The sequence below is a fragment of the Thamnophis sirtalis genome, unplaced genomic scaffold (assembly GCF_051295495.1).
Source record: "Thamnophis sirtalis isolate CommonGarterSnake01/CBP01778 unplaced genomic scaffold, rThaSir2_p1.2 scaffold_1, whole genome shotgun sequence".
Lineage (NCBI taxonomy): Eukaryota > Metazoa > Chordata > Lepidosauria > Squamata > Natricidae > Thamnophis > Thamnophis sirtalis.
The window spans coordinates 69,817,608-69,844,340 of NW_028261381.1; the positions used below are offsets into that span (position 1 = coordinate 69,817,608).

The following is a 26,733-nucleotide window of genomic DNA, read 5'->3' on the forward strand; positions in this document are numbered from 1 at the left end:
AAACCGAGGCGGCTCGCTCGGGGCTCTTCCCTCTCTCCCCATGGGTGGGCAGCGGCCGGAGTTCCCACAAATGCCGCTCCCCGCATTTTTCTGGACGGGGTCTCGCAGGAAGGAATCCCCTCCTCCTCCAACAGGCAACAGCACTGCCGGATCCAGTTGTAGACTCGAGTATAAGCCGAGCCGGCTTTTTTCAGCCCAAAAAGTGGGCTGAAAAACTCGGCTTATACTCGAGTATATACGGTACTTCGGTTAATTTGTCTAGTCTAAAATTACCATCTCCTAACCTAAACTTATTGGGGTTGTGGTGTTTTCCCATTTTATTCTCATTATCCACCATCTCTTTGTCTTTCTAAAATTCCATTGTTTATTTATTTATTTTTTGTCAGTCTTTTATCTCTCTCTCTTGGAATCTTGTATCTTTTTTTAAAAAAAATTGTGTCTATTAAACTTTCCCTTCTGGGTACCTTTTGCCTCTTTCTCCTGCATTTTTTGAACATCCATCCACAAAACTTCCTTTTGTTTTTGTTATTTAAAGGGTTTTTTCTCTCTTCTTTCTGTACCATTATGGTACAGAAAGTTATGTTATGTATTTGTCTTCTAATTATTAGACTCTTCTCCTCTTTGTTTCTAACTTCTTGCTTCTCATTTTTATCCCCCACTTTCCCTGCTTTTTCTAGTTTCTCATCTATCTATTGAATATCGTATTCCTTTTCCCTGCCCCCAAAGTTGTTGAATAGCTTCTACAGGTGAAACTCGAAAAATTAGAATATCGTGCAAAAGTTCATTTATTTCAGTAACGCAACTTAAAAGGTAAAACTAATATATAAGACTCATTACACGCAAAGCAAAATAGTTCAAGCCGTGATTTGTCATAATTGTGATGATTATGGCGTACAGCTCATGAAAACCCCAAATCCATCATCTCAGAAAATTAGAATATTACATGCAATCAATAAAACAAGGATTGTACATAGAACAATATCGGACCTCTGAAAAATATAAGCATGCATATGTACTCAGTACTTGGTTTGGGCCCCTTTTGCAGCAATTACTGCCTCAAAGTTGCTCTTATCAGAAAAGAGGACTTTTGTGTGTGCATGGCATGGACATCCACATGGGTGATGGCGGTAGGGTTGGAACGGAATCTGGAACCCACCACTGCGACATTCCTATGTAGTATAGCAAAGAAAAGAATCTAGACATTCAAACAAAGTTTATTAGGCTAGTGGCCTTCCATAAGATAATGGTGGATAACATCCCAAATTGAAGAAGCTAAATTCTCATGCAAGAGACAGCTGAGTATCCTCCATTCTCAAAGGACCCTATCCCTCCATTTATTTGTATTTTTGAATTACATATGCAGTTGTTTGGATAGCCACTATTTAATCTTCTTTTTTCAGGAACAGAATTCAGGAGGATATTCACATAATAATAAGTTCATTCAGCAATCAGAGTTAAACAATCCAGAATATACTGATATTTCATCTATTGAGGTCTAATTTTCATGTCCGCATATTTGTAAGAATAATGGTGCCCCTTCCCAGCAGCCCAGTTGATGCCATCAGCATAAGAGCTATGTTCCCCTTTGTGATACAGGCCATTCAGGTTGGAAGTGTGGCAGACACCATACCACCAACCTCCCTTGTAAACTGCAGCACAACTTCCAGTTTTATGGGTATCATTGTCTTTGTCTTTTGTAGAGAATGCCAGGCTATTATGTCCTGAGAAAGAATCTCCTGAGTGAAGATAATCAGAGGAGAAAGTCAATGATTTACAGTATAGTTGCTTTCATTCAGAGTGCTACAACTGTGAAAAATACATATTCTCTGCTAGGAAGAATTCAGCAGGAAATCAAACATAATAGAATGCATAACTTATATGCAGAAATTCCCAACTCAGCCTATCACATTACCAGGTAGGAATTTCTTATACCATTGTTTGCTTAACCATGGTTTATTAAATAAACCCTAATTGTCAAATCATGCCACATGCCAAGCTAAAAACCATGGTTTAACAAACATAGCTAGACTTCATAATATACTAACTAAAAACCAACCAACATAGAACAATGTAATAAGATCACCACTCACTATTATATGAGAGATATGTAAATTGTTATATATACAAATTATATATATTTAAAACTCTAGATGCAGTTCTGGAGCTTACTTATTCATTCATGATTAAAGTTAGGAAAAATGAGAAAGAATCAAATAGCAGAGTTATTTAAAAAAGTTATTTAACACAAAATAATAGAAAAGCAACCCTAAGGCCTAATTCACACCTTTTTCTTCCTGGTGGCAAAGTGCAACAAAACAAATTTAGCTCCTTTCATAGATATGCATGTATGAATGGATTGATATTTTAACAGAGAACAAACTATTTCTGCTTCAGACCAGATAGCCAGTCCTGCGTGGAGCTTAAGGCACTGGGCTGGAAACCAAGAAACTGAGTCCTAGTCCCTTATGAATAAAACCAGCTGGGTGACCTTGGGCCAGTCTCTCCCTCCCCCCTCCCCTATCACTTTCCCTCCCACCTTCTCACCCCAGAAAGCAGCCACAGGCAAGCCATTTGTGAAATCTTTCCAAGAAAATTTCAGGGACTTGTCCATGAGGTTGCCAGGTGTCAAAATGGGTTCAATAGCATAAAGTTGGTTAGTTCTTTAGGCCAACCTAAACAGCAAGGAAGGAATTGTTCATTTGCAGTAAGGGTATAAAACTGGTGGGACAGATGCTTCACATGCAGGCCACGCCCACCACAACTCTGCGAAGGGCAAACATGTTGTGAAACTTCATGTGATGCAACCTGATGCCGCAGGTTTAGCAATTTAGCAAAATTTAGCAATTGTTTCAGACCGCGACCATTCACAGTTACAATAGAGAAGAAAAAGTAACTTTGTGACCAATGCCCACATTTATGATTTTGCAGGTCTTCTAAAACAAAGGAAAGCTGAAGTAAGATCACAAGCACAGTTATAGTTTCACTTAGTGACTGCTTCGCTTAACAACAGAATTGCTGGTCCCAATTATGATTGCTAAATGAGGACTATGTGTACATATTCTGATAGCTTCATGGGAACACAGACATAATTGTTTCAAGAGAAGGACACTTGATTTGTTTAAAGGATGACAGAAATGCATCAAATGTAATATTATTTGCAATGGTACCGAAATAATGCATTTTTTCACCATTAGCCATACTACTAATTCTAAAATTCACTATCAAAAAGAATACATTTCTTTATTATTATTATTATTATTATTATTGTTGTTGTTGTTGTTGTTGTTGTTGTTGTTGTTGTTGTACAATTGTATCACAGCGGCCAGTTGTTTCGCCGGATTTGGCATTGGTTACTAGTCGGGCCCCACCCAGGGGCCTAGGACGTCGTAACGTATTTTCGTAATATGCGTGCAGATCCAAGCAGTGCGGCTTTTTGCATTTGACTGATGGTGATTTTGTCAATTTTTAACTGTTTTAAATGTAATTCCAGTGCTTTTGGAATAGCACCCAGTGTGCCAATTACCACTGGAATTACCACTGCTGGTTTGTGCCATAGTCGTTGAATTTCGATTTTTAAGTCCTGGTATCTTGCGATTTTTTCATGTTCCTTCTCGGCGACCCTGCTATCACCTGGTATTGCGATGTCTATGATTGTGACCTTATTTTTCTCAACCAGTGTGATGTCTGGTGTATTATGCGCCAGTATTTTGTCAGTTTGTATACGGAAATCCCACAAGATCTTGACCATCTGATTTTCGGTGACTTTTTCAGGCTGATGTTCCCACCAGTTTGTTGCTGTTTTAATATTATAATTTTTGCACAAATTCCAATGAATCATTTGTGCTACTGAATTGTGCCGCAATTTATAATCAGTCTGCGCGATTTTTTTACAGCAGCTGAGTATGTGATCAACAGTTTCATCAGCTTCTTTGCAAAGTCTGCATTTGGCATCATCAGAGGATTTTTCGATTTTGGCCTTAATGGCATTTGTGCGGATGGCTTGTTCTTGCGCAGCCAGGATTAGTGACTCTGTTTCTTTCTTTAATGTACCTGTTTTTAACCATAACCAAGTTTGTTCACTGTCCACTTTATCTTTTATTTTTTCCAGAAATTGACCATGCAGTGCTTTGTTCTGCCAACTCTCCATTCTTGATTTTATCACATATTTTCTGTATTCTTGTTTTGTCTGTTGGGCCTTCAGTAGATTTTTGTTCTTTACTTCGATTAATAGATGTTCTTGAGTGTCTTTTAAATAATCAGCCAGTGCATGTTTTTCTTCTTCAACTGTTTGCTTCACTTGTAATCCTCTGCCACCTGATTTTCGGGGCAGATATAGTCTATCGGAATCACCACGTGGGTGTAAACTGTAGTGCATTGTCATTAGTTTCCTGGTTTTTCGGTCCAAAAGGTCCAAATCAGCTTGTGTCCAGTTAACTATGCCAGCTGTGTATCTTATAACTGGTATTGCCCAGGTATTTATGGCCTTGATTGTATTTCCACCATTCAATTTAGATTTCAAAATTTTCCTAACTCTGTTGGTGTACTCTCGCCTGACAATAGTTTTTACTTCTCCATGCTTGATGTTATCCAACTGCAGAATGCCTAAGTATTTGTAGGCTTCATTTTCTTTGCATTTAATTAGTTGGCCATTGGGCATTTCAATTCCCTCAGATGCAGTGATTTTGCCCCTTTTTATGGATACAGTGGCGCATTTTTCCATGCCAAACTGCATTGAAATATCGGTGCTGAATACTCGGACTGTATTTGTCAATGATTGGATTTCTATTTCTGACTTTCCATAGAGTTTCAAATCATCCATATATAGTAAATGCGAAATTTTTTCAGCTTTTTTGGCTGTTTGGTAGCCTAATTTCATTTTTTTTAAGATTACTGATAGTGGGATCATTGCGATGATGAAGAGAAGAGGTGAAAGTGAATCACCCTGGAAAATTCCTCGCTTGATATTAACCATTCCGTAGCTCTCATTCCCTACTGCCAACTCAGTTCTCCATTGTTTCATTGCCTTTTCAGTAAAGGATGTAATATTTTTGCTAATGCCAGTTGTTTCTAAGCATTTTATGATCCAACTATGTGGCAGTGAGTCAAATGCCTTTTTGTAATCAATCCAGACCATATTCAAGTTCGTTTTTCTGTTCTTACAATTTTCTAATATCATTTTATCAATTAGAAGCTGATCTTTTGTGCCCCTGCTCCTTCTTTTGTTGCCTTTTTGCTCTACTGGCAAGATGTTGTTTGTTTCCAAATAATCCATCATGTTATCTGCAATAATGCCTGTGAGTAATTTGAAGGTTGTTGGTAAGCATGTTATTGGTCTATAGTTTTCAGGTGTTGTTCCTTTAGTTGGATCTTTCTGAATCAAGTATGTTTTTCCAGTTGTCAACCATTCATCAATTTGGCCCTTTTGTAAAATTTCATTCAGTTGCCTGGCCAATATTGCATGTAAACTGGTCAGATATTTGAGCCAGAAACCATGTAATTGGTCCTTTCCAGGTGATGTCCAATTCTTTACCTTTTTAACTCGATTTTTGATCATCTCAGTTGTTATTTCTAATACTTGCATTTGTTTGTTGCCAATGCTTTTCTCAAAGTCATGTATCCACTTTGCTTCCTTGTTGTAGTCCTTTGCATTTTCCCACAATTCTTTCCAGAATTCAACTGTGGCCTGCTTTTCTGGTTTTTCACTTTTGGTGTCACCATTCACATTAAGACTTTGATAAAAACGCCGTTGGTCTGATCAAAATTGCTGATTTTGTTTATATTGGATGATTCGTGCCTCATATCTTTCAATTTTTCTAGCTTTTGCTGTTATCTGCTGTTTTACAATCTCTACAGCTTCATTGATGTTTCTTGTATCCAATCTATATCTTCTGATTAGCCGATCTATGATTTTGTTGTTTTTAAGCCGTTGCTCATGCATGTTCTTTAAGTTACTAGCATCTGCCCTTAATTTTTTGATTTTTTGTTCTAGACGGATTTTCCACTTTGGCTTTGATGCTTTTTCTGTTGTGTGACTAAGTACTTTAATTTTAATGCCTAGTTCATTAGTGACTATTACAGCTGCGCTGTACATTAACTGGTTTGTTTCCAAGATGGATCCCGGTTCAATTGTTGAAAACACTGCATTAACCATTTTCACGATAGGGGCCAAAATTTTCTTAGGCACAGTTTTTAGTGATGGTAAACGTTGCCTTTCCTCATTAAGCAGAAAATGCTCCATGATCTTATCCTTCAATTCTTTTTGTTTTTGAGTTAGTTCATCAGTTGGTTCAGTGATAACTGGTTCTAGTGGTGGTGATGTTATTTCCTCCCTGAGAGCTTCTTCTGGGAGTTCTACTATAGTGTCTTTAGTTGTGTCTTGAATATCAGTTATTTCCGCTTGTGATATTGTTTTTTGGGTTTTGCAATTTGCCTGAATTTCCTCATGTTCAACTTCACCAAACACTTTATTCCGTATAATAAATCGCCTTTGATCTGCTAGTCGTTGTTCACTAACATTTGAATCTGGATATTGTTGTTTCCATAATTCATACATTCGCTTTAAATATCCTCTTTTTTCTGGCTCTGAGTTGTAGTAACAGGCCATTATGGCACGGTTTTCATCTGCACTATATTTTTGTCGTTTTGTTGGCTGGTCCACTTGTAGCCCACTTGTCGACGGATGTCCAGGGACCCCAACATCCGCCGCGGCCCTTGTTAACCCGTGCGATGACCGATGCGGTATGGAATTCGTATTCGTTTTTTTCACCATATTGTATGGGTTGGCGGGGTTTTTTTTTACGGGACCAGATGCCAACCTGATCGCAACCTTCCTCCTTTCTCATCCGGGCTTGGGACCGGCAACGGTGGAGTTTTTATTATTATTATTATTATTATTATTATTATTATTATTATTATTATTTTATTTGACATTTTCCAAACATTAAAATCACAGTTACACTTTTACAGCTTTATGTTATCGGTATTTCTTTTTTCTGATTTTGTGTTTTCCATTCTATTATTTTATACATATTCTTCTTTGTTTCATACTTTCTCATTTTTACAATATATTCATCTATATACAATATTTCCATCTCTATTGCTTTCTAAATATATGCCATCTCCAGTGACGTGTGGTGAGGTTTATGGCTGGTGAGGCAAGCGGGCAAAAGCCAACCTGCTGCCCCGGCGCTATGTCCGACATAGAGGCAGGACACCATGTCCAACAAAGAGGCATCCCGCCTCTATGTCGGACATAGCGCCGGGGCGGCAGGGCGGTTTTTGCCTGCTTTCAAGAGGCAAAAGCCGTCCTGCTGCTAACTTCACTCCAGTCATGTAATGTGTTGATTGTCGTAAAACATTCAATTGTTGTTATTTTTACAATGGGTTAATGTTAACAGAGGTATCATCAGCTAAATAAGAAATGTGAGCTATATGTAGAAGAATCTATTCTAAAACACTTGAAGGAACTTCAACTGTTTGCTTAAACAAATTAACAAAAAATCATGTCTTCTTTGTGAGATATTGGAAAGATTCCTGACAGCAAGTTAATGTGTCTTAAAACCTCATGGTGACTTCCTCTTTTCCATATATCAAGTAGAGAAATAATCTTTCATTTGCCTAGGGCTGAATAAGATGTATGAACATGTACTAAGGCAAAGGGGCTTCATTTTGTTATAAAGTATAAATCAAGGGACATATTGGTTTGGCTCAATCAACTACTAATCTATGATTTGTTTTTGCTTAACCTATTGTATGAACACAGCAATTGTGATATATAAATCCATAGTTTAGAACTGATCATGATGTGTAAAGAAGATGTGTTACATTAGTATATTAGGCTAAGTAACTTCACATATTTTTTCCATTTTTTTTATTCAAGGGATAAAATACAAACTCACAGAAAATAACCAAGAACAGAACAAAACTAAACGGGTCAAAATTGTGTGGGGGAGGGGGCATGATTTTTTTCCTTGATTTGGCAGATATGCCATCTTAGCAAAACGTTTCAGAATCCAATCCTTAAACCTAAATCATAGTTTGCCGGTTGCCTGAAGAAATATCATCTGTTACTGAGATGGATTAGAACTAGTTAAACGCCAAGCCTTCCTTGAAAGGTAGGGAAACCAAGTTTCTTAAGCATTTTGAAGCAAATATCATTTAAAAGTCTTACTTAACTCCAAGTGATCTTTTGCATATTGGGGAGGTAAGTAGGCTAAAAACAATTCAGACTTTTATTTCCTATCAATCCTTTATGTCCCGCTGAATGGCCGGCCTGGAAGTGCATGCCACCTTGGCCCGCCATAGAGCGAAACATGTCCTGGTTTGTGGCCGGGAGGCACGCTGGCACTTTAAAGTGCATGCCGTCGCCCCGGCCATACAACGGGATGTACATAGTGCCATACAATGGTATTTAGTTTCCAACGTTGGGCATATTAAATTATGGCAGCAGTATATGAAGATTAAATATTGGATATCCTTACTAATATTTGTTAATTATTCCTAGAAGAAACAGCTCAGGGTTTATGTCAATTTTTTATTCTATTATTTCTTCTAACCATTTTTGAATTTTGGTCCAGAATTCTTTGGCTTTTGGACACGTCCACCACATATGATAGAATGTCCCCTGTTGATGGTTACATTTCCAACAGTTTGGAGATCTATTTGGGAACATTTTGGCCAATCTCGCTGGGGTACATTCCACCTATAAAACATTTTGTAAATGTTTTTCTTATAGGATGCTGACATTGTCGATTTATAATTTTTTCCCCATATTTTTTCCCAGTGCTCCAATTCAATATTATACCCGAAGTTTTTAGTCCAAATTATCATTGTTTCATTCACAGTTTCCTCCTTCATTTTGAATTTTAAGAGACAATTATATGTTTTTTTCTTCTGTTCCTGTTACTATTTTGTCCAATTCTTGTTGTTTGTTTTGAAATCTGTACTGTTCTAAGTCCTTTTTGTATCTTGTTTGAATTTGTAGGTACGGCCACCAGCCTAATTCAATTACCCTAATTTAAACTCTGGATTTGTTTTAAGTTTTCCTTGCCCATCCAATAACTCCTTATATGTCAATATCATATTAAAATCTATTACATTGGGGTAGATAATTGCTTCCATCTGGGAATTGTTGTGTAGAAGTTTCTTTTGATTTTCATCCATATTTCAAGTAATGGTACCAAAATAATGCATTTTTTCACAATTAGCCACACTAGTAATTTAAAATTCACTATCTAAAATAAGGTTCCACCACAAAACCGCGCTCGACTAAACCGCGCCCAACTAAACCGCGTCACTGACATAATCAACAGGGCGACAACAGCACGTAGACAGAAGCACGCTGTAAACCCTAAACCTAAAATTAACCCCTAAACCTAAACCTAAACCTAACCCCCCTAAACCTAATCCTAAACCTAACCCTAAACCTAACCCTTAACCTAATCCTAAACCCAACCCTAAACCTAACCCTTAACCTAACCCTAACCCTAATCCTAACCCTTAACCTAACCCTAACCCTAACCCTAACCCTAACCCTAACCCTAACCCTAAACCTAAACCTAAACCTAACCCTAAACCTAACCTTAAACCTAACCCTTACCTTACCTTAAGTTGAATCGGCTTGCTTTCAAAGCGCTATTTAAAGCGCCCTTCTTTCTCCGTGCTGGCTGTTGTCGCCCTGTTGATGACGTCAGCGACGCGGTTTAATCGGGCGCGGTTTAGTCGAGCGCAGTTTTGATGGGTCACGCCAAAATAATACATTTCTTATAAATAGAAGTGGAAGGCAAAATCATAATAAATGATTTTTATGGTCATATAGTGCCTTGAGGCTTGTGGGACTTGGCGAAAAACCTCCAGAAAATCAACTGCGGTATGACAGATTTTTAACTCTCTTAAGTTAACTGCGTTTTATGATCTACATCATGGTACTCAGATGAAGAAGCGGTCTCTCTATTACTCACCCATGTTGCCATCCAAATAGGAGCCCAAACTTAGCTTATATTTTTCACTTTCATTTGCAATTCTGAAACTGGAATATGTTGCAAAGGTTGTGGAACCGTTGAAATCTTCCACATCAATTCGCAATTGCTGTGTCCCTAAACACCAAAGGGTAGATGTTATTAGAGAATGCATACTAGAGGTGCAGAAATCCTTGAAGGGAAGCTTATTGATCATTGTAGTAGACTTTCATTACACAACGACAAAACCCCAGTGCCACCACGATTCATAAAAGCTTAGTTATCATTGCTTTTCAATGGACACGATCCACAGTGGAAAAGCAATGGTAACTAACAACATGGAGGAACACAATTACAGGAGCACCAGAGGTGGCCCAGGAAAATTAAACCACTGTCAGAAAGTCACAAACTTTGACTGATCATTTTGCACAATTAGCCAGAAAGTCATCCATTTGTTACCACTTTTTGCTTTGCTTTCGCAAAGTCAATATTTTTAATAACTGTCTACTTATATATAGTGAGTAAGGCAGTTAGTTATCAATTATCTTGGGGAACCGTGCTACATAAAGATCTCAAAAATTTGCAAATTACAGAAAAATGTTTCTTTCCCTCAGATTTCATTTATGAATTTGGAATGTACCATTATTATTATTTTTATTAAACATTTTAATCTTTAGAAATAGGAAGAAAAACAGAAGAAAAACAAAAAGAACAAAACATACATAACAATATAAAGTAATTGTACAGCCTTCTGTATTGGCTTTCATGTTTAGCCTTTAAAGTTCTCCATTCTGCATTGCCTCCCTATTGCTTTTACCTTGTCCTAAAATGTAACAACAATAGTACTAACACTTATAATAATATTAATTATTTATATCACCATATATTTACATTCTCTATTTTCTGTTTTGGCTTCTGTTTTCTAGCCCCTTATAAATTCTATTCTTAGAATAGTGAGGAGTGATATACAAATTAAAGGGTTACAAGCTAAAGCTCAGGAATTTAAGGTCCAGGCTTTTGCCGACGACCTTCTTTTTATCCTGGAGGATCCTATGGCTTCTGGGATACATCTTTTATGTAAAATAGAGGAGTATGGTAGGATAGCGGGGCTACATATAAATAAAGAGAAGACAAAACTGTTAATTAAGAATATGACTTTGGGAGAGAAGGCGGGGCTTAGCAGTGAGAAGACGGAGTTTCAGGCTATTCCTGAAATTCCCCTATTCTGAAGGAAATTGGACGGGTCGTTTCGGACCCTAGCAGTCCCGGAGAGACAGTGAAAGGTTGGAGGAGATCCAGTGACCTCAGAGATGTTCGCAAGTCTCTGGGGGGCTTGGAATTTAACCTCCTTTGCCAGTTCCTTCTGGATTAGCTGTAAGCTAACCGAAACTGCAGGTTGTCCCTAAGAATGGTGGGAGTGGTTTCAACTGGTAAGCTGATTTTATTATTCCGCATTAAAATTTAAGCTAATTGAAACCAAAGAACAGAAGAATCTAGCGGTGAATTGGTTTTTTTTTTATGGGTTTATGGCCGGTGGTTACCCTATTTCTTAAATGTTTTAATTTACGTGGATAAAGGAAAGATTACTTCAACATTCCCTCTGACTCTCCTTAAGTGGGCTGTAAACCAATCTACTATAATTTGGCTTCTTACAATTTGACACTTTTATTGCTTGGCTGTGTTGGTCTAAGATCAGATAAGATTGCACAGCTCCCAGCGTGTTCTTACTTGCAAATATCTTAAAGCTTCTAGCTGCGTCACAACATGGCATCTATACATGCTTCAAATGATTCGTTTCAAATGATTTTCTCCGCATTTCAAAAGTTGTTTGACACATATGAAAGATTTGAAAAAAAACTGGACTATTTGTTGTTTTTAACATTAAAATATGAAGAAAAAAGTGAGAACGTTGAATGTTTGAATGTTCCTGAAATACAAATGAAGAATGTCAGAAATGAAGTTTCTCAACTTGCTGACACGCCGGGTGTCTGGTTTATTTTGGAGGGAGAAAGAGATGCAACACTTGAAAGGGGGACAGCCATACAGAAGATTTATTTCAAAAGACATAGCGCAGGAGGAATGAGAAGCATTAAAGAATCTATACTTTATGAAACATCATTTGCAGAATTTTCGATACCACCCTTCAGAATTAAAGACAAGCTGAAAAGTGCAACAAGCCTAGGACAACGTTATTACATCAGAGGCATCCTAAGCAAAAAGGTGCGAAGATATTCCTGTTTGGACTTGCTTATAAAAACATTTGGTGAACTTGTTCCATGAATGGCAATAGGACTAAGGAGGTTTTGTTATTGGAGAGACATAGGCTGATAGATGGAAGAATACAATTTAAAATTAGCTAAATCTAATTACTCTTATTTGTAATAGACATAGCTGAATAATAATTGATATTGATAGTAATGTATATAATGTGGAGTTGATATGATAAATAATAATTGGATATGAGAAGGGAAGGTTGGAAATATTTTTGGACCATATACAAAGGTTATTAATCACAATAATTATTACTATTAAAAATAAAATAAAATATATACAGTTAAATGTTAACTAATATGGGGAAAATGTTATGATATACGATATAATTACATAAAGAAGGGAGAATGATAATAAACTATACTGCATGGAAGATGGGATTTTTGGTATTAAACATTATGGATGTTCAGCTAAAACAGGATATTAGGATTTGATGTTAATAGAGGATTTTACAAACAAGTAAATGAAATGTCAGCATGTGATTATGGATTAAATCTTTGGCATAGTTAAGGATGAAGGATGTTTAAATAACTGTAGTCAACTAAAAGTGGAGGTATAATGATGTCAATATGGTAAACATTTGAGTTAAGATATTTGAATTAATATGAATTAATGGAAGAGATGCACCAAAACATGTTGTAACCAGCTGATATACTTTTTTTTATAATATATACATGTGTTCTTTTTTTTTGTTGTTGTTTTTCTTCCCCCCCCCCTGCCTTGTTTTTTGTTCTTTTTGTCTTCTTTGTTTTTTTTTCTTTTCCCACTAGTGTGGGCATGTATTGTTTAAGAAACAAAAATTATTATTATTATTATACAATTGTATCACAGCGGCCAGTTGTTTCGCCGGATTTGGCATTGGTTACTAGTCGGGCCCCACCCAGGGGCCTAGGACGTCGTAACGTATTTTCGTAATATGCGTGCAGATCCAAGCAGTGCGGCTTTTTGCATTTGACTGATGGTGATTTTGTCAATTTTTAACTGTTTTAAATGTAATTCCAATGCTTTTGGAATAGCACCCAGTGTGCCAATTACCACTGGAATTACCACTGCTGGTTTGTGCCATAGTCGTTGAATTTCAATTTTTAAGTCCTGGTATCTTGCGATTTTTTCATGTTCCTTCTCGGCGACCCTGCTATCACCTGGTATTGCGATGTCTATGATTGTGACCTTATTTTTCTCAACCAGTGTGATGTCTGGTGTATTATGCGCCAGTATTTTGTCAGTTTGTATACGGAAATCCCACAAGATCTTGACCATCTGATTTTCGGTGACTTTTTCAGGCTGATGTTCCCACCAGTTTGTTGCTGTTTTAATATTATAATTTTTGCACAAATTCCAATGGATCATTTGTGCTACTGAATTGTGCCGCAATTTATAATCAGTCTGCGCGATTTTTTTACAGCAGCTGAGTATGTGATCAACAGTTTCATCAGCTTCTTTGCAAAGTCTGCATTTGGCATCATCAGAGGATTTTTCGATTTTGGCCTTAATGGCATTTGTGCGGATAGCTTGTTCTTGCGCAGCCAGGATTAGTGACTCTGTTTCTTTCTTTAATGTACCTGTTTTTAACCATAACCAAGTTTGTTCACTGTCCACTTTATCTTTTATTTTTTCCAGAAATTGACCATGCAGTGCTTTGTTCTGCCAACTCTCCATTCTTGATTTTATCACATCTTTTCTGTATTCTTGTTTTGTCTGTTGGGCCTTCAGTAGATTTTTGTTCTTTACTTCGATTAATAGATGTTCTTGACTTTCTTTTAAATAATCAGCCAGTGCATGTTTTTCTTCTTCAACTGTTTGCTTCACTTGTAATAATCCTCTGCCACCTGATTTTCGGGGCAGATATAGTCTATCAGTATCACCACGTGGATGTAAACTGTAGTGCATTGTCATTAGTTTCCTGGTTTTTCGGTCCAAAAGGTCCAAATCAGCTTGTGTCCAGTTAACTATGCCAGCTATGTATCTTATAACTGGTATTGCCCAGGTATTTATGGCCTTGATTGTATTTCCACCATTCAATTTAGATTTCAAAATTTTCCTAACTCTGTTGGTGTACTCTCGCCTGACAATAGTTTTTACTTCTCCATGCTTGATGTTATCCAACTGCAGAATGCCTAAGTATTTGTAGGCTTCATTTTCTTTGCATTTAATTAGTTGGCCATTGGGCATTTCAATTCCCTCAGATTTCAATTATTATTTCAATTATTATTATTGAATTTCAATTATTATTATTATTATTATTATTATTATTAGTAATAACAATTATAATCAAATGAAAATGGATATACGATGATGGTGACATGCATGAATATTTGAGTTAAAATGCTCGAGTTAACATGAATTATGTTTGTTGATTGTGGAAGAGATGCACAAAAGTCTATTTGTAACCAACTGATACACTTTCTATAGCATGTAAGGATGTTGTATTCGTTTTAAATTAAAAATTAAAATTTTTTAATAAAAAAAAAAGAATATGACTTTGAACCAGAAAAGGGAAGTACAAAGCCTGTTAGGGATTAACATGGCCCATAAAATACAATACTTGGGAATTTGGCTCATGGAGAGATGTTCCTCTATCAAGGTAGATAATTATATGAAATTACTACAACAGGTATCTAAGGATATGACTAATTGGAGTGGTAAACAACTGTCTTTGATCGGCAGGATTGCGACAGTTAAGACACACGTATTACCGAAATTTTTGTTTCTGTTTCAAATGGCACCAACTAAATTGGACAATTTTTTTTTAAAATCCTTGGAGACAATAGTGGCTCGATTTATATGGCAAGGCAAGAAAGCACGAATTAAAGCCCAAATGTTGCAAAAACGTAAAGATCTGGGAGGCTTCGGAGTACCTAACTGGGAAGCATATTATAATGCAGCAATTATGACATGGGTGAAGGATTGGGTGACGTTGAGTAGAAGGCGCCTATTGGCTATAGAGGGACATGACCTCCCCCAGGGATGGCATGCCTCCCTCTGGCAAGAAAGAGACACCCCCCATAGGTACTTCATGGGACATTATATTTGGAAGATTCTGATGGGGGTCTGGGAAAAGATGAGGAAAAAATACTATCTTAGGGTTCCGTGCTGGTTGGCACCGTTAGAGACCTTAACGCATCCCAGTGTATTTAATTGGACAAGAAATATAACATATAAAGACATTATGACAGAAGGTGGCAACATGAAAACAAAGATGGAATTAGAGCAGCAGGGCAGGAATCTGGAATGGTGGGAATATTTACAGGTTAGAAACAGGTTTAAAAGCGATAAGGTACGGTTTGGGATCTACCCAAACCCACAGGGGCTAGATAAGATTTTGTTTGGCGGAGATAAGAAAATGTTATCGAAGATTTATCAATTTTTGACCTGCCAAGATGCTAAAGAAGAGATGGATAAAAGCCTTCTAATAGCATGGGAGAAAAACTTTGGCTATGAGATTGAAATGGGCAAATGGTGGGATCTATAGAGTAAGACCATTACACTTACAATATCCACAGCGTTCAAAGAAAACATATACAAGATGGTTTATGGATGGCACTTCCCCCCAACGAGGTTAGCCAAAATGTTTCCTGGGTTATCTCCACTGTGTTGGAAATGTGGAAGAAAGGATGGCACATTCTACCATATTTGGTGGTCCTGTACTGAGGCCACAAAATATTGGAGAAGGATTCAAAAATGGCTAAAAGAGGTTACCGGGGCAAGCGTGGAATGGAAACCCAAGAATCTTCTATTAAGCATTAAACCAGAAAACATGTGTAAATCAATATGGCATTTGAGCCTACATATAATTGTGGCCACAAGAATAACTTATGCACAATTTTGGAAATCTACTACCATACCGTCGGAAGATGCTATAATTAAAATGATCTATGAATGTGCAGAAATGGACAGAATGACGGGTTGGCTGAGGGACAAAGGAGAAACGGAACACTATCTTAGCTGGAACCTATGGTATATGTGGGCGACAAGGAGAACAGCAGGGACTTAAAACGGGGAAAGTTAAATAGCAGTTGTTAACAATGGGAACCAAAAGTGAACATGGGTATTGTAATAGATCCCTGAATTTTGTAATGAGAAGATGTGGCTTAGAGACTTAACAATGAGGAAGAAAAAAAAGTTGGGCTGTGAATGACTGTCACCGCGGGGGGGGGGGGTTGTATGTTTAAAATTGTATTTGTATTTGTATGTTTTACTCTTTAAAAAATGTATAACCAATAAAGATTACTTTTTAAAAAAATCTATTCCATATTTTATAGAAATCCGATTGTTCTCTTTCTTTTAGTTCTATGGTCATTTTGTCCATCTCTGCACATTCAAGTACTTTTCTAATTATAGTTTCATCTACGGGTATTTTGATTTTTTTCCAGTTTCGTGCAAAAGCAATCCTAGCTGCAGTGAGTATGTGAAGTATTATGTATTGAAATTGTTTATCCATTTTTTGGTCTAATATTCCTAATAAGAATGTTTCTGTTTTCAGTTCTATTTTTTGCTTGGTAATTTGCACCAGTATTTCCTTGTGATGGGGTACGTCCACCACATATGGTAGAATGTTCCAGACTTGTGGCTACATCTCCAACATTTGGGGGATAAATTTGGGTACATTTTGGCCAATCTTGCTGGGGGCAAATGCCATCTATAAAACATTTTATAGAGGTTTTCTTTGTAAGCTACTGCCGTCATAAATTTATAATTTCTTTCCCATAATTTATCCCATTTTTCTAACGTTATAATATGGCCAATATTTCTTCCCCAGCTAATCATTGTCTTTTTTACCATCTCTTCCTCCATTTTATATCTTAAAAGAAAATTATATAATTTGGTAATCATTTTTTCCTCCCATTTCTAATAATATTTTATCTAATTCCATTTGTTTCTCGTGTATTCCGTATTGTTCCCGATCTTTTTTAAATCTTGTTTTAATTTGTAAATAGGGCCACCATTCCATATTTATTCCTTGTGTTTTCAGATCTTGTACTGATTTTAGTTCTCCTTTTTCATCTAAGAGTTCTGCATAGCTTACCATTTTGCTGAGATCTATAGTATTTGGATATGTCATTGCCTCTATCATTGATAACCAGATTGGGATTTTCATGTAAAGTTTTTTTTTCCCACAGACTTTAAACAGGGCATCTCTTACTATGTGTCACTGGAAGTATGAATGAGATTTATTATTTCCCTCCCAGAAGAATCTATGCCAGCCTAGTTGGAGATCATGGCCTTCTAGCATAAGAATCCTTTTATTTCTTAGTTGAATCCAGTCCTTGAGCCATGTCAGGGCTGCTACCTGATAGTAAAGCTCCCAGTCTGGGAGGCCAAAGCCATCTTTGTTTCTACTATCTTGTAGAAGTTTGTATTTAATATGCAGGCTTTTTTCCTGACCAGATAAATTTGGATAGCATTTTATTTAGTTGTTTGACATTTTTTTTCTCTAATTTAATCGGTATTGTTTGAAAAAGATAAAAGTAGTTTGGGTAGTACATTCATTTTAATTGTTGAAATTTTGCCAATTAGTGATATCTGTAGTTTAGTCCAATTATCCAAATCTTTTTGTATTTGTCATAGCAATTTATTGTAGTTGTCTTCTTTTATTGTAATACATTTTTCCGATAACCATATTCCGAAATATTTAATTTTCTTGGCCCTCAAAATTCCCAGATTCTCCTCCAGTTCTTCATTTTGTCTTTTGGTTAGATTCTTAGTTAATATTTTAGTTTTCTCTTTATTTATTTTAAGCCCTGCCACTTTACCGAATTGGTTTATGTCTTTTAATAATGTTAGTCCAGTTTCTAGGGGTTCCTCTGTGAAAAATGCTAGATTGTCTGCAAAAGCCTACACTTTGTATTCCTGTGTTCTAATTTTCAATCCCTTTATGTCCTGGTTCTGTTTAATTTGTAACATCAATGTCTCTATTGAGAGAATAAATAACAGGGGGGATAGAGAGCATCCCTGTCTTACCCCTTTGGTTATGCTGAAACCTTCTGTTGCTTCCCCGTTTAGTATTATTTTTGCCCTCTGACTAGAATATATTGCTCTGATCATCCCAATAAATTTCTCTCCAAAGTTCATTACTGCTAATTGATTTATAAGAAAATCCCATTTCAGGTTATTGAATGCTTTTTGTGCATCAATAAATATCAATGCTGCTTATTTTCCTGAGTGTATCTCGTAGTATTGTAATATGTCCATTGTCGTTCGTATATTGTTTTTTATATGTCTGTTGGATAGAAATCCATTTTGGCCTGAGTGTATGATTACGTTTAGTATATTTTTAATTCTTTCCACCATTATTGTCATAAATATTTTATAATAAGCATTTAGCAGCAAGATTGACCTATAATTTTGGATCTTTTGCTTTTCAGTGTTGTCTTTGGGAATTAATGTTATTAGTGCCTCCATGCAAGATTTTGGTGTCTTAGCTCATTCTAGTACTGCATTGTACATTTCTAATAATACATTCTCCAATGATTTTTGCAATTCTTTATAGAATGCTGCTGGAATTCCATCCGGATCTGGGATTGCCCTTTTTAATTCTAGCCTCATTATTCCCTCATTTAGTGTTTCCTTTGTTCCTATCCTCCTCTTCTATTTTTTCTGGGCTATACAGGGTTTGAAAGTATCTTACTGCTATGCTTTTTTCCCTTCCTTTTGGTGGTATATCCCTCCTTCTTCATCCTCTAATTGCTGTATTAATTTGTTTTCTTTTTCTTTTTCTAGTTTATAGGCCAGCCATCTCCCTGGTTTATTGGCATTTTCAAAATAATTTTGTCTACTTGATCTAATTTTTATTATCTGTTTCATAGTCTTTCTTTGGGTCTACCACCACGTTAAAATCCCCTAATAAACATACATTGTCCAGTTCCAATTCTGCAATCTGCTTATGTAATTTATTGTAGTATTCTTTCTGGTTCGTGTTTGGTGCGTATATGACTGCAATTAGTACTCTTTTTTTGTTTTATTGATACTTCAGTTAATAATGTTCTTCCCTCTTCATCCATGTATATCTGTTTAGGTTTTAGCCAATCCTTTATATATACTGCAATTCCCATTTTCTTTGTTTCAGTCAAGGCCAATGTAATTTCCCTAACTTTGGAGATTCCAGGATACTACCACTTCCTTTTTTAATATGAATTTCATGTGATGTCCATGTTTTGTTTTTGGAGTTTAGAAATTGTTTGTCTTCTTTTTATAGGTGAATTTAGTCCATTTATATTGACCGATATTAATTTCACTTCTTCCTCCATCCTGTTACTTGTTCCTCTACTTGGTTTTGTTTCCCTTTGGTTTCTTGTCCTCACTCCTTCTCTTTCATGAACTTCTGTATCAGTCTTCTCTATCATTTCTTGGTCTAATCCTTTTTCCTCCGTCTGCTGCTCCTCTTGTCTTTTGGTTTTCAACTCCTCTCTTCTGTCTGATTCTTCCTCTATGTAATGTTCGTAGAATTCCTGGACTTTATCTATGGTGTCAATCCTTGTTTTCTTATCTTGCCAGGATATTAACATGCCTTCCGCTATCAACCAGTGGACCATTATATTATATTTTATGAGTTATGTTGAGAGAAATTTGAATGTACCATTAATCTTTATGGAAGGAAGAGGAGAAGAGGAGATTTTGGACTTACCAGAACTGGTGAGAAGATGGATCTTATCATTGCCCAACCAGAATTCTGATCCTTGCCTCCCAAATCCTTTCTTGTATGATTCCCAGTTACGGTAGAAATTGACAGAGCCATCCTGGCGCCTCTGGAAGACCTGATTGAGAGAGAGAATGTGCTTTCTTAATGTTAATGTTCCACTGGAGTCTCTCATACTGGCTTAGTAGGCTGCTGCTTTAAAAGTAAAGCATTGTGGGAGGGTGACTGCGTAATTAAAAAGTTGTTTGGAAGTACTACTACCAGGGGTGAGTTCCGGCAGGCCCTACTGCCTGTTTGCTCATGTGTGCACTGTGCACTTTTGCACGTGCATGCAAAATTGTTCTGCGCATGAACAGAAGTAAAAAAAAATGGTTATGGGGTGTGGCAGACCTGGGTCGCTGCTGGTTCCAGTGTCCCAGGCCTCCAAACCACTACCGGTTTGGCTGAACCAGTTCGAATCGGTAGGAACCCACCACTGACTACTACCCATGTTGTCTATACCTAAACTGCAGCATGAAAAGGCCACCTTTGCTTTCTCTTGCACCTGGATCAAAAGAAAGGAATCAAGAACATCTGAGGTGGCATAGGATTGCCTATTTTTCTCAAGAATAAGGATTGCCTTCTCTTCTTTGCAGAGCTTGAGGGGATGGATGTTGAGGAACGGGGAAACAGAAGGTCTCCTGAATTCTGCTTCAGGCAAGTAGAAGGGAGATTTCTATAATTTCCTCAAAAAACCCTGAGAGCAAGACAAGAAGTAACAGATGGAACCTTTTCAAAGGCAGATCCCACCTAGAACTAAGGAGAAATTTCTTGTCAGTGAGAACAATTAATCAGTGGAACAGCTTGTTTCCAGAAGTTGTGGGTGCTCCATCACTGGAGGTTTTTAAGAAGAGACTGGAGGACCTTTTGTCTGGAATGGCATAGGACCTCTTGCTTGAGCAGGTGGTTGGATTAGAAGCCCTCCAAGGTCCCTTCCAACTCCGTGATTCTGTATTCTGGGTTGTGTACATAGATTCTCTAACCTGGCCCCCTCCAGGTATGCTGGACGGCAACTCTTGAAATTCTCAGCCAGCAGGACAAATAGCTGGGAATCCTATATACTGTCACCCCAACAGATCTGGAGGGAGCCTGGTTGGAAAAAGCTGGGTTAGCCTTTGAATATTACTAAGGAATTAAAAGAAGTTTTCCTGCTTTCATTATATTGGACGCAAACATCTCTAAGACCTCTTACTTACCAACCAGCCCCCTCCATCTATTTCCATGTCACAAAAAACCACCATTGCTTTCCCTGTGATTGGATAGATGGTGTACCAGCCAGTGAGCGTCTCTCCTTGTTCATGGAGCTCCTTGCAATTTCTGGCTCTTCCCCCTGTGAGAACAATGGGGTGAGGGGGGAGAATGTGTGGATCAGTTCAGATTCTTTCCATTCTTAAAATACTGTATTTTGGGGGCTATGAGATGCTTTGAACTATAAGACACACATTAGTTTTAGATGAGGAAAACAAAAAAAAGAAATCAGCCAGTTTACCACTGAAACTGCCACCTGTTCGCTGCTGCTCCTTTGTCACCACTGTGACCCATTCACCACCACAGTCTGTTCGCTGCGGACCATCAATCACCACCGCTGCCTGTTCACCACCACTGCAGCGCATTCTCCACCGCCCATTTTCTGCCACCGCAACTCGTTCACCACTACCCGTTCACTGCCCCCATCCGTTCAATCGACGATTGGTGGTGATAGCAGAGATAGGCAGCGATTGGCGATTGTGGCAATCCCCACTGCTTAGAACAGCTGATCAGCACCTCACCTGCCCCCCTCACCCCACAACAAAGGTCGAACAAAGGGAGATCAAAATGAAGATAAAGTCAAGCTGATGGCATTTGTGCCAGTTATCTGGGGAAGTTTGAAGGGACTGAATTAGCAAGGGGAGAATGCTTAGACATACCTTCCTGCTGACAGCCTCCTGAGCGGCAGGGTTCCCCTGTGGAAAGAGGGGGAAAAAACACTGTTTTTGAGCTGAAAGTAAAAGGAAATATGAAGATTTCACAGTTTCTCCTCTACTTACAATCATTCATTTAATGACCATTCAGAATTACAAGGGCATTGAAAAAAAGTGATTTATGACTTATGACGACTTGCAGTATTTCTGTATTCACATGATCAATATCCAGAAGCTTGGCAACTGGGTCATACATATAATGGTTGCAGTGTCCCAGAGTCTTGTCATCACCTTGGCAGCTTTATTTATTTCATTTATTTATTAGAATTTGTCAAACAAAAACGAGAACCAGAGTAAACTTTCTGACAATCAAAGCCACTGGGTAAGGCAGATTTACTTAAGAATAATGTTACTAATCTATAACAACTGCAGCAATTCATTTAACAAGTATGGCAGGAAAGGTCGTAAAATGGGGGCAAAACTCACTTAAGGAAGAGGCAGGTAGAGAATACACCTGCAAAGAACTTGTCCTGCAGAGTGATCACCAAAGTAGAGTAAAAATATTTGTTTATAGGCCAAGAGGATTTCCATATATCTCCCTTATTTAAAAAACGGATCTCTGGAGATACCTTACCATTATCTCCTTTGTCTCCTTTGTCTCCCTTTGGTCCAGCTTTTCCAGGTATCCCAGCAGAGCCCTTTTCACCTAAGGAGAACACAACAATGCTCCTTAAAAGAACACCTGGAATATACCAAGAGGTTTCCAAATCTCGTCTAGGTAACAAGCAAGATCATCACAGAAACTTTTATTTCACAGTTTGCAAAAAGGGGGCAGCAACCCTTTGATAAACAAGAGAGCTACCTATACACTTTCCACATAATGGAAGAATGTATAACTATTTTAAACGTGCATTGTTTTTCAGGGTTCCCTCATCTTTCTCAAGCACTGACTGAGAAGACCATAACACCTTGCTAGGAAAGAACTGAATGGTATTTGGAAAGGGAGAAAGCTGGTGGGCAGAAGAATAGTTCTTTTAACAAAATGATACATTCCATCCTCTCTGAAAAAGAACTAGAAGTTCCAACTACAGAGACATTCTCAACTGCTACTACTGTACAATCATCAGCATTTTAAAAATCCTCTTCCTGACCTGAAGTGCAACCTTGCTGGTATAGCACCTTCCCTTCCTAGATGGAATTTGAGGGGCAGGGTATTTGTCAGGACAAAGTCTGGCAAGTAATCTTGGTGATGCTTCCCCCAACACCCTTTTTTCTAGACAGTCCAGGCTATGAGATTCCTAGAACAGGTGCTAGATCTACTTGACACCAATTGTCAACTTACCTGGAGGGCCCTGAGGTCCTGGCTCACCCTTGGCTCCAGGAAGTCCATTTGTTCCTGGCACACCTGGAATTCCAGGTATCCCTGCCTGGCCCTGGAGAACAATCTTGTCACCCCCACATTGTGCTGAGCTCCTCAGCTCTGGAATAGTAGAAAGAGCATAAACAGAGTGAGAAACTAGACAGAAGCAGGACAAGTCACACTAAATCAAGGTGACCCTAGTTTGGATGCTAGCAAATCAGGATGATGCAGCAGATAATATTAAATTTCTACATAGGGAATTCTAGACAAGTTCACTTTTATTTTTTTATTGAGCCTTCACAAGCTTTTAAAACTTGTATTTTTCAAACTGCAAGAGAAAGGGTGAGAAAGGCAGAAGAACAATGACATATACAGGATACTCTTAGGAAACAATCCCTGATATTAACATGTATGCATTTTCTTTTCAAATATTATAGTTGACTAGTGTACACACTTACAATATAGTGGGAAATCAAAAGAATACTTCAGTGGGAGCCCAGAAAACATTTGTCCTCTAATGAATCCATCTGTACATATAAGAATCAGATCTCTTTCTTCTCATTTATATTTTCAAATGTATTCCTAAAACCTGTTAGCTAAATTCTTAGATAATGCACAGGTTGTACAATCATTACATTTAAAATGACACATACATGTGTTTTTAGTGATTTGTACAATAGAAATATTAAATCTACAGGTTTAAAAGATTTGATGTTTATTGACAGATTTCACTTAATTTCCATAAAATGTGTAATTAGGCACCTCTTTCATTGTTGTTTCTGGCCTCATCCAGCCTACTCATCATGTTTGCTGAATGGTATGCAACAAACAAGCTCAACTGCTTTCTGAGCAACCGCACTCCCTCCTACCAGTCAATGGCAGAATGCTAAAAAAACCAACAAGGTGGGATTCTATTCTCTTCCATTCTAGTATTTGCTTTTTGTAAAAAGCAGGCGGACAGTGCCCTGTCTCAGTGCTGTGGTGAAGTAAAGGCTATGTACCAGGGTAACTTTGGTGTGGGAACCCTGAGGAACTGGGTGATCTGTTTTTCCCAATGGGGAACTCCAGCAACTCTGGAAAATCTTCAAAACTGTCTTTACTGCGTTTATTCTACCGTCAAATATGAACTACTTCCAAAGCTGATTGATTCAGCACATGAAGCCCACCTAGCGCCTCTCATGACTAAAAGATTAGCTCAGCCTTTATGCGTGAAAGATGCTTTTGCCACAAAGCTCCCTGTCATCTGATTAGGAGTGTCTTTCAAGCCGGGGAAACAGCACATGCTACAGAATAGGGCAGGCATCTTTTTATAAGGCATGCCTTTTTGGCTAAAGACAAACTCCACTGGTCTATTTCTTTCCCCATCTTTCCTAGAATGGCTGTAATTTCACTAAAGCTCCTTCCATGGGTCTGCCAACTTTGCTCCTTGAACATCCATTCCTCCCTCTGGCCAATAACCAAGCAGGAAATGGCTACTAGACAATGCCTTCCCCACATTGTTGTATTTGGGTTTCCCAAGGAGGAAAAAATAAAAAAGCAAAACTAACCATTGCCTGGAGCTAAACAGTACCTTCCCTAAAGGGAGGGGAAGTCCAAGGGGCTGGAAGGTGAAATGAGAGGGAAGATGGATTTCCCACCAATGAGGAAGTGCCCTGCAGTGGTGGGGGAAGCTCTCTATAGCAATCTATCTTAATTAACTGGCTCACCCCAGAAATGTCCAATTGAGACTCACGTGCGCAGCAGGTGGTTTCTGTCTCCTCCTGTGTGGATAATCCCCTCTCTGCAGACAAAGCAATCAGGAATAGGAAGCAAAAACCAATCCAAATTGTCATCTTGCCTCAGGGAATGTACCAGTAGTCTTCTATCCTTTAAATATGTCGTTGAGCTGGGCTGGGGTTTTAGGTGTTCTTGTATTTATAGGAATGCTATTAGCTCTGTAAACAGACAAATGAGGCAATAATAGAATTTCCTTGCAAAGGTACAGGAGGAAACTATGTTGAAAGTCTTTTCTTGCAACACCTGCTTTCACAAACCTTGGCATCATTGCCGATATTTGTAGATGAGGGACGGAGCTCTAGAAATAACAGAAATCCCTGCATCACATTACTTTCCCCATCCCCCTTGTCCTTCCTTGAATATTTTCTGTGGAACAATGTGGATCATTTAACCTCGGTTATTGGCAGGGGAGAAGAAACATGAGTGAGCTGCACTTCGGGTAAACAAATACATCAGCTTTTACATTTGTCCTTCTTGGATAAATATTCCCTGACAAAGACTGACAATACCTCAATTAGCTTAACCAAATTTATTGTATCTAATGCGTGACTAAAGATTAATACCTGTTCATTAATCCCTTCTGCAATTTTTGTATGTTCTTATTGATTATAAATGTATTTTACATCCAGATAAGTATAGTATAGATCAGTGTTTCTCAACTTTGGCAACTTGAAGATGTCCGGACTTCAACTCCCAGAATTCCCCAGCCAGCGAATGCATTGATCTATATAGATCAATAAACATCACCTTATAGCACATTGAGGAACACCTCTCTCCTCAAAAAAAAAAAAAGGAAAATGAAGCAGGAAAAAGGTTTGAACGCAATCCCCATGTACATAAGTAGGTAAAGTAACACAATAGTTTCTACTCATTTGTGGATCAACTTCAGTAACAGGATTCACTTGGACCTCTGCCTTGCGTAAAGCATCCTTGGATGTTTTTCATAAACTGATTGCCTTAAATGACTAAGTTGGCAGAAGCAATATCAGAGATAATTGTGTCAGTGTATTTCATAGTCAAGGAAATCTGACAAAGAATGTAACTCAGATCAAACCTCTGGATCAACTTGTAAGGAGAAAAATGATCTTTGCTTCCTTCCAGCTGCTGTTTGAGCAACATCATTCACACTTAATAGGAAGTCTAAGTCACTAAATAAATTGGTCTGACTTGTTTCTGTGGCATTTTACTGTATCTGTATGATGATTACATATTTTTCTGAAGGACCTGGTATTTTACAAAAGTTGCAGCCTTTGGGAAAGTGTTTTTGTTAGGGATGTAATCTTAGTTTCAAGTAAAAGTGCCTTTACAATTGTCTAGTGGTGATTTTGTCAATGCCAATGGTGTTCAAGTGGTGGTACATAAATAGGTATCAAAGCACTTATTACTATTGGTACTACCTTTGTTTTCTTTTGCCACAGATGTTTTATTTCTGCTTGCAGGTCTTTGTATTTTGTTATCTTCTCCAGTTTTTCTATGATTTAATTTATTTTCTGCCCATCTCACTATTTGAAGTAACTATGTTTGTTCTATTCACTGTAAGAAGGTACTTGAATGCAGAGGCATTTTCTGTATTACTCACCCACATTGCCATCCAAATAGGAACCCAACATTAATTTGTAATTTTCACTTTCATTTGCGATTCTGAAACTGGAATATGTTGCAAAGGTTCTGGAACCATTGAAATCTTCCAGATCAATCCTCAACTGCTGTGTTCCTGCACACCAAAATATAGATACTATTAGAGGACTACTTGAAAGGAAGCCTGTTAATCATTGTATAGACTTTCATTCCACA

The 26,733-nt window shown here is 37.8% G+C and overlaps 1 protein-coding gene across 1 annotated transcript; it reads right to left on the reverse strand.

The window, feature by feature from the left end:
- Window positions 1–767: 767 nt before the first annotated feature.
- Window positions 768–25,064, reverse strand: LOC106538319 (ryncolin-3). Its single transcript, XM_087715563.1, has 8 exons — window positions 24,896–25,064; window positions 23,146–23,283; window positions 22,438–22,509; window positions 21,810–21,845; window positions 21,099–21,232; window positions 19,852–19,981; window positions 9,960–10,094; window positions 768–1,736 (listed from the first exon to the last, which is right to left on the reverse strand). The coding sequence occupies exons 1-8, from the start codon at window positions 24,993–24,995 to the stop codon at window positions 1,486–1,488; spliced, it is 996 nt and encodes a 331-aa protein (XP_087571689.1). The 5' UTR covers window positions 24,996–25,064; the 3' UTR covers window positions 768–1,485.
- Window positions 25,065–26,733: the final 1,669 nt, after the last annotated feature.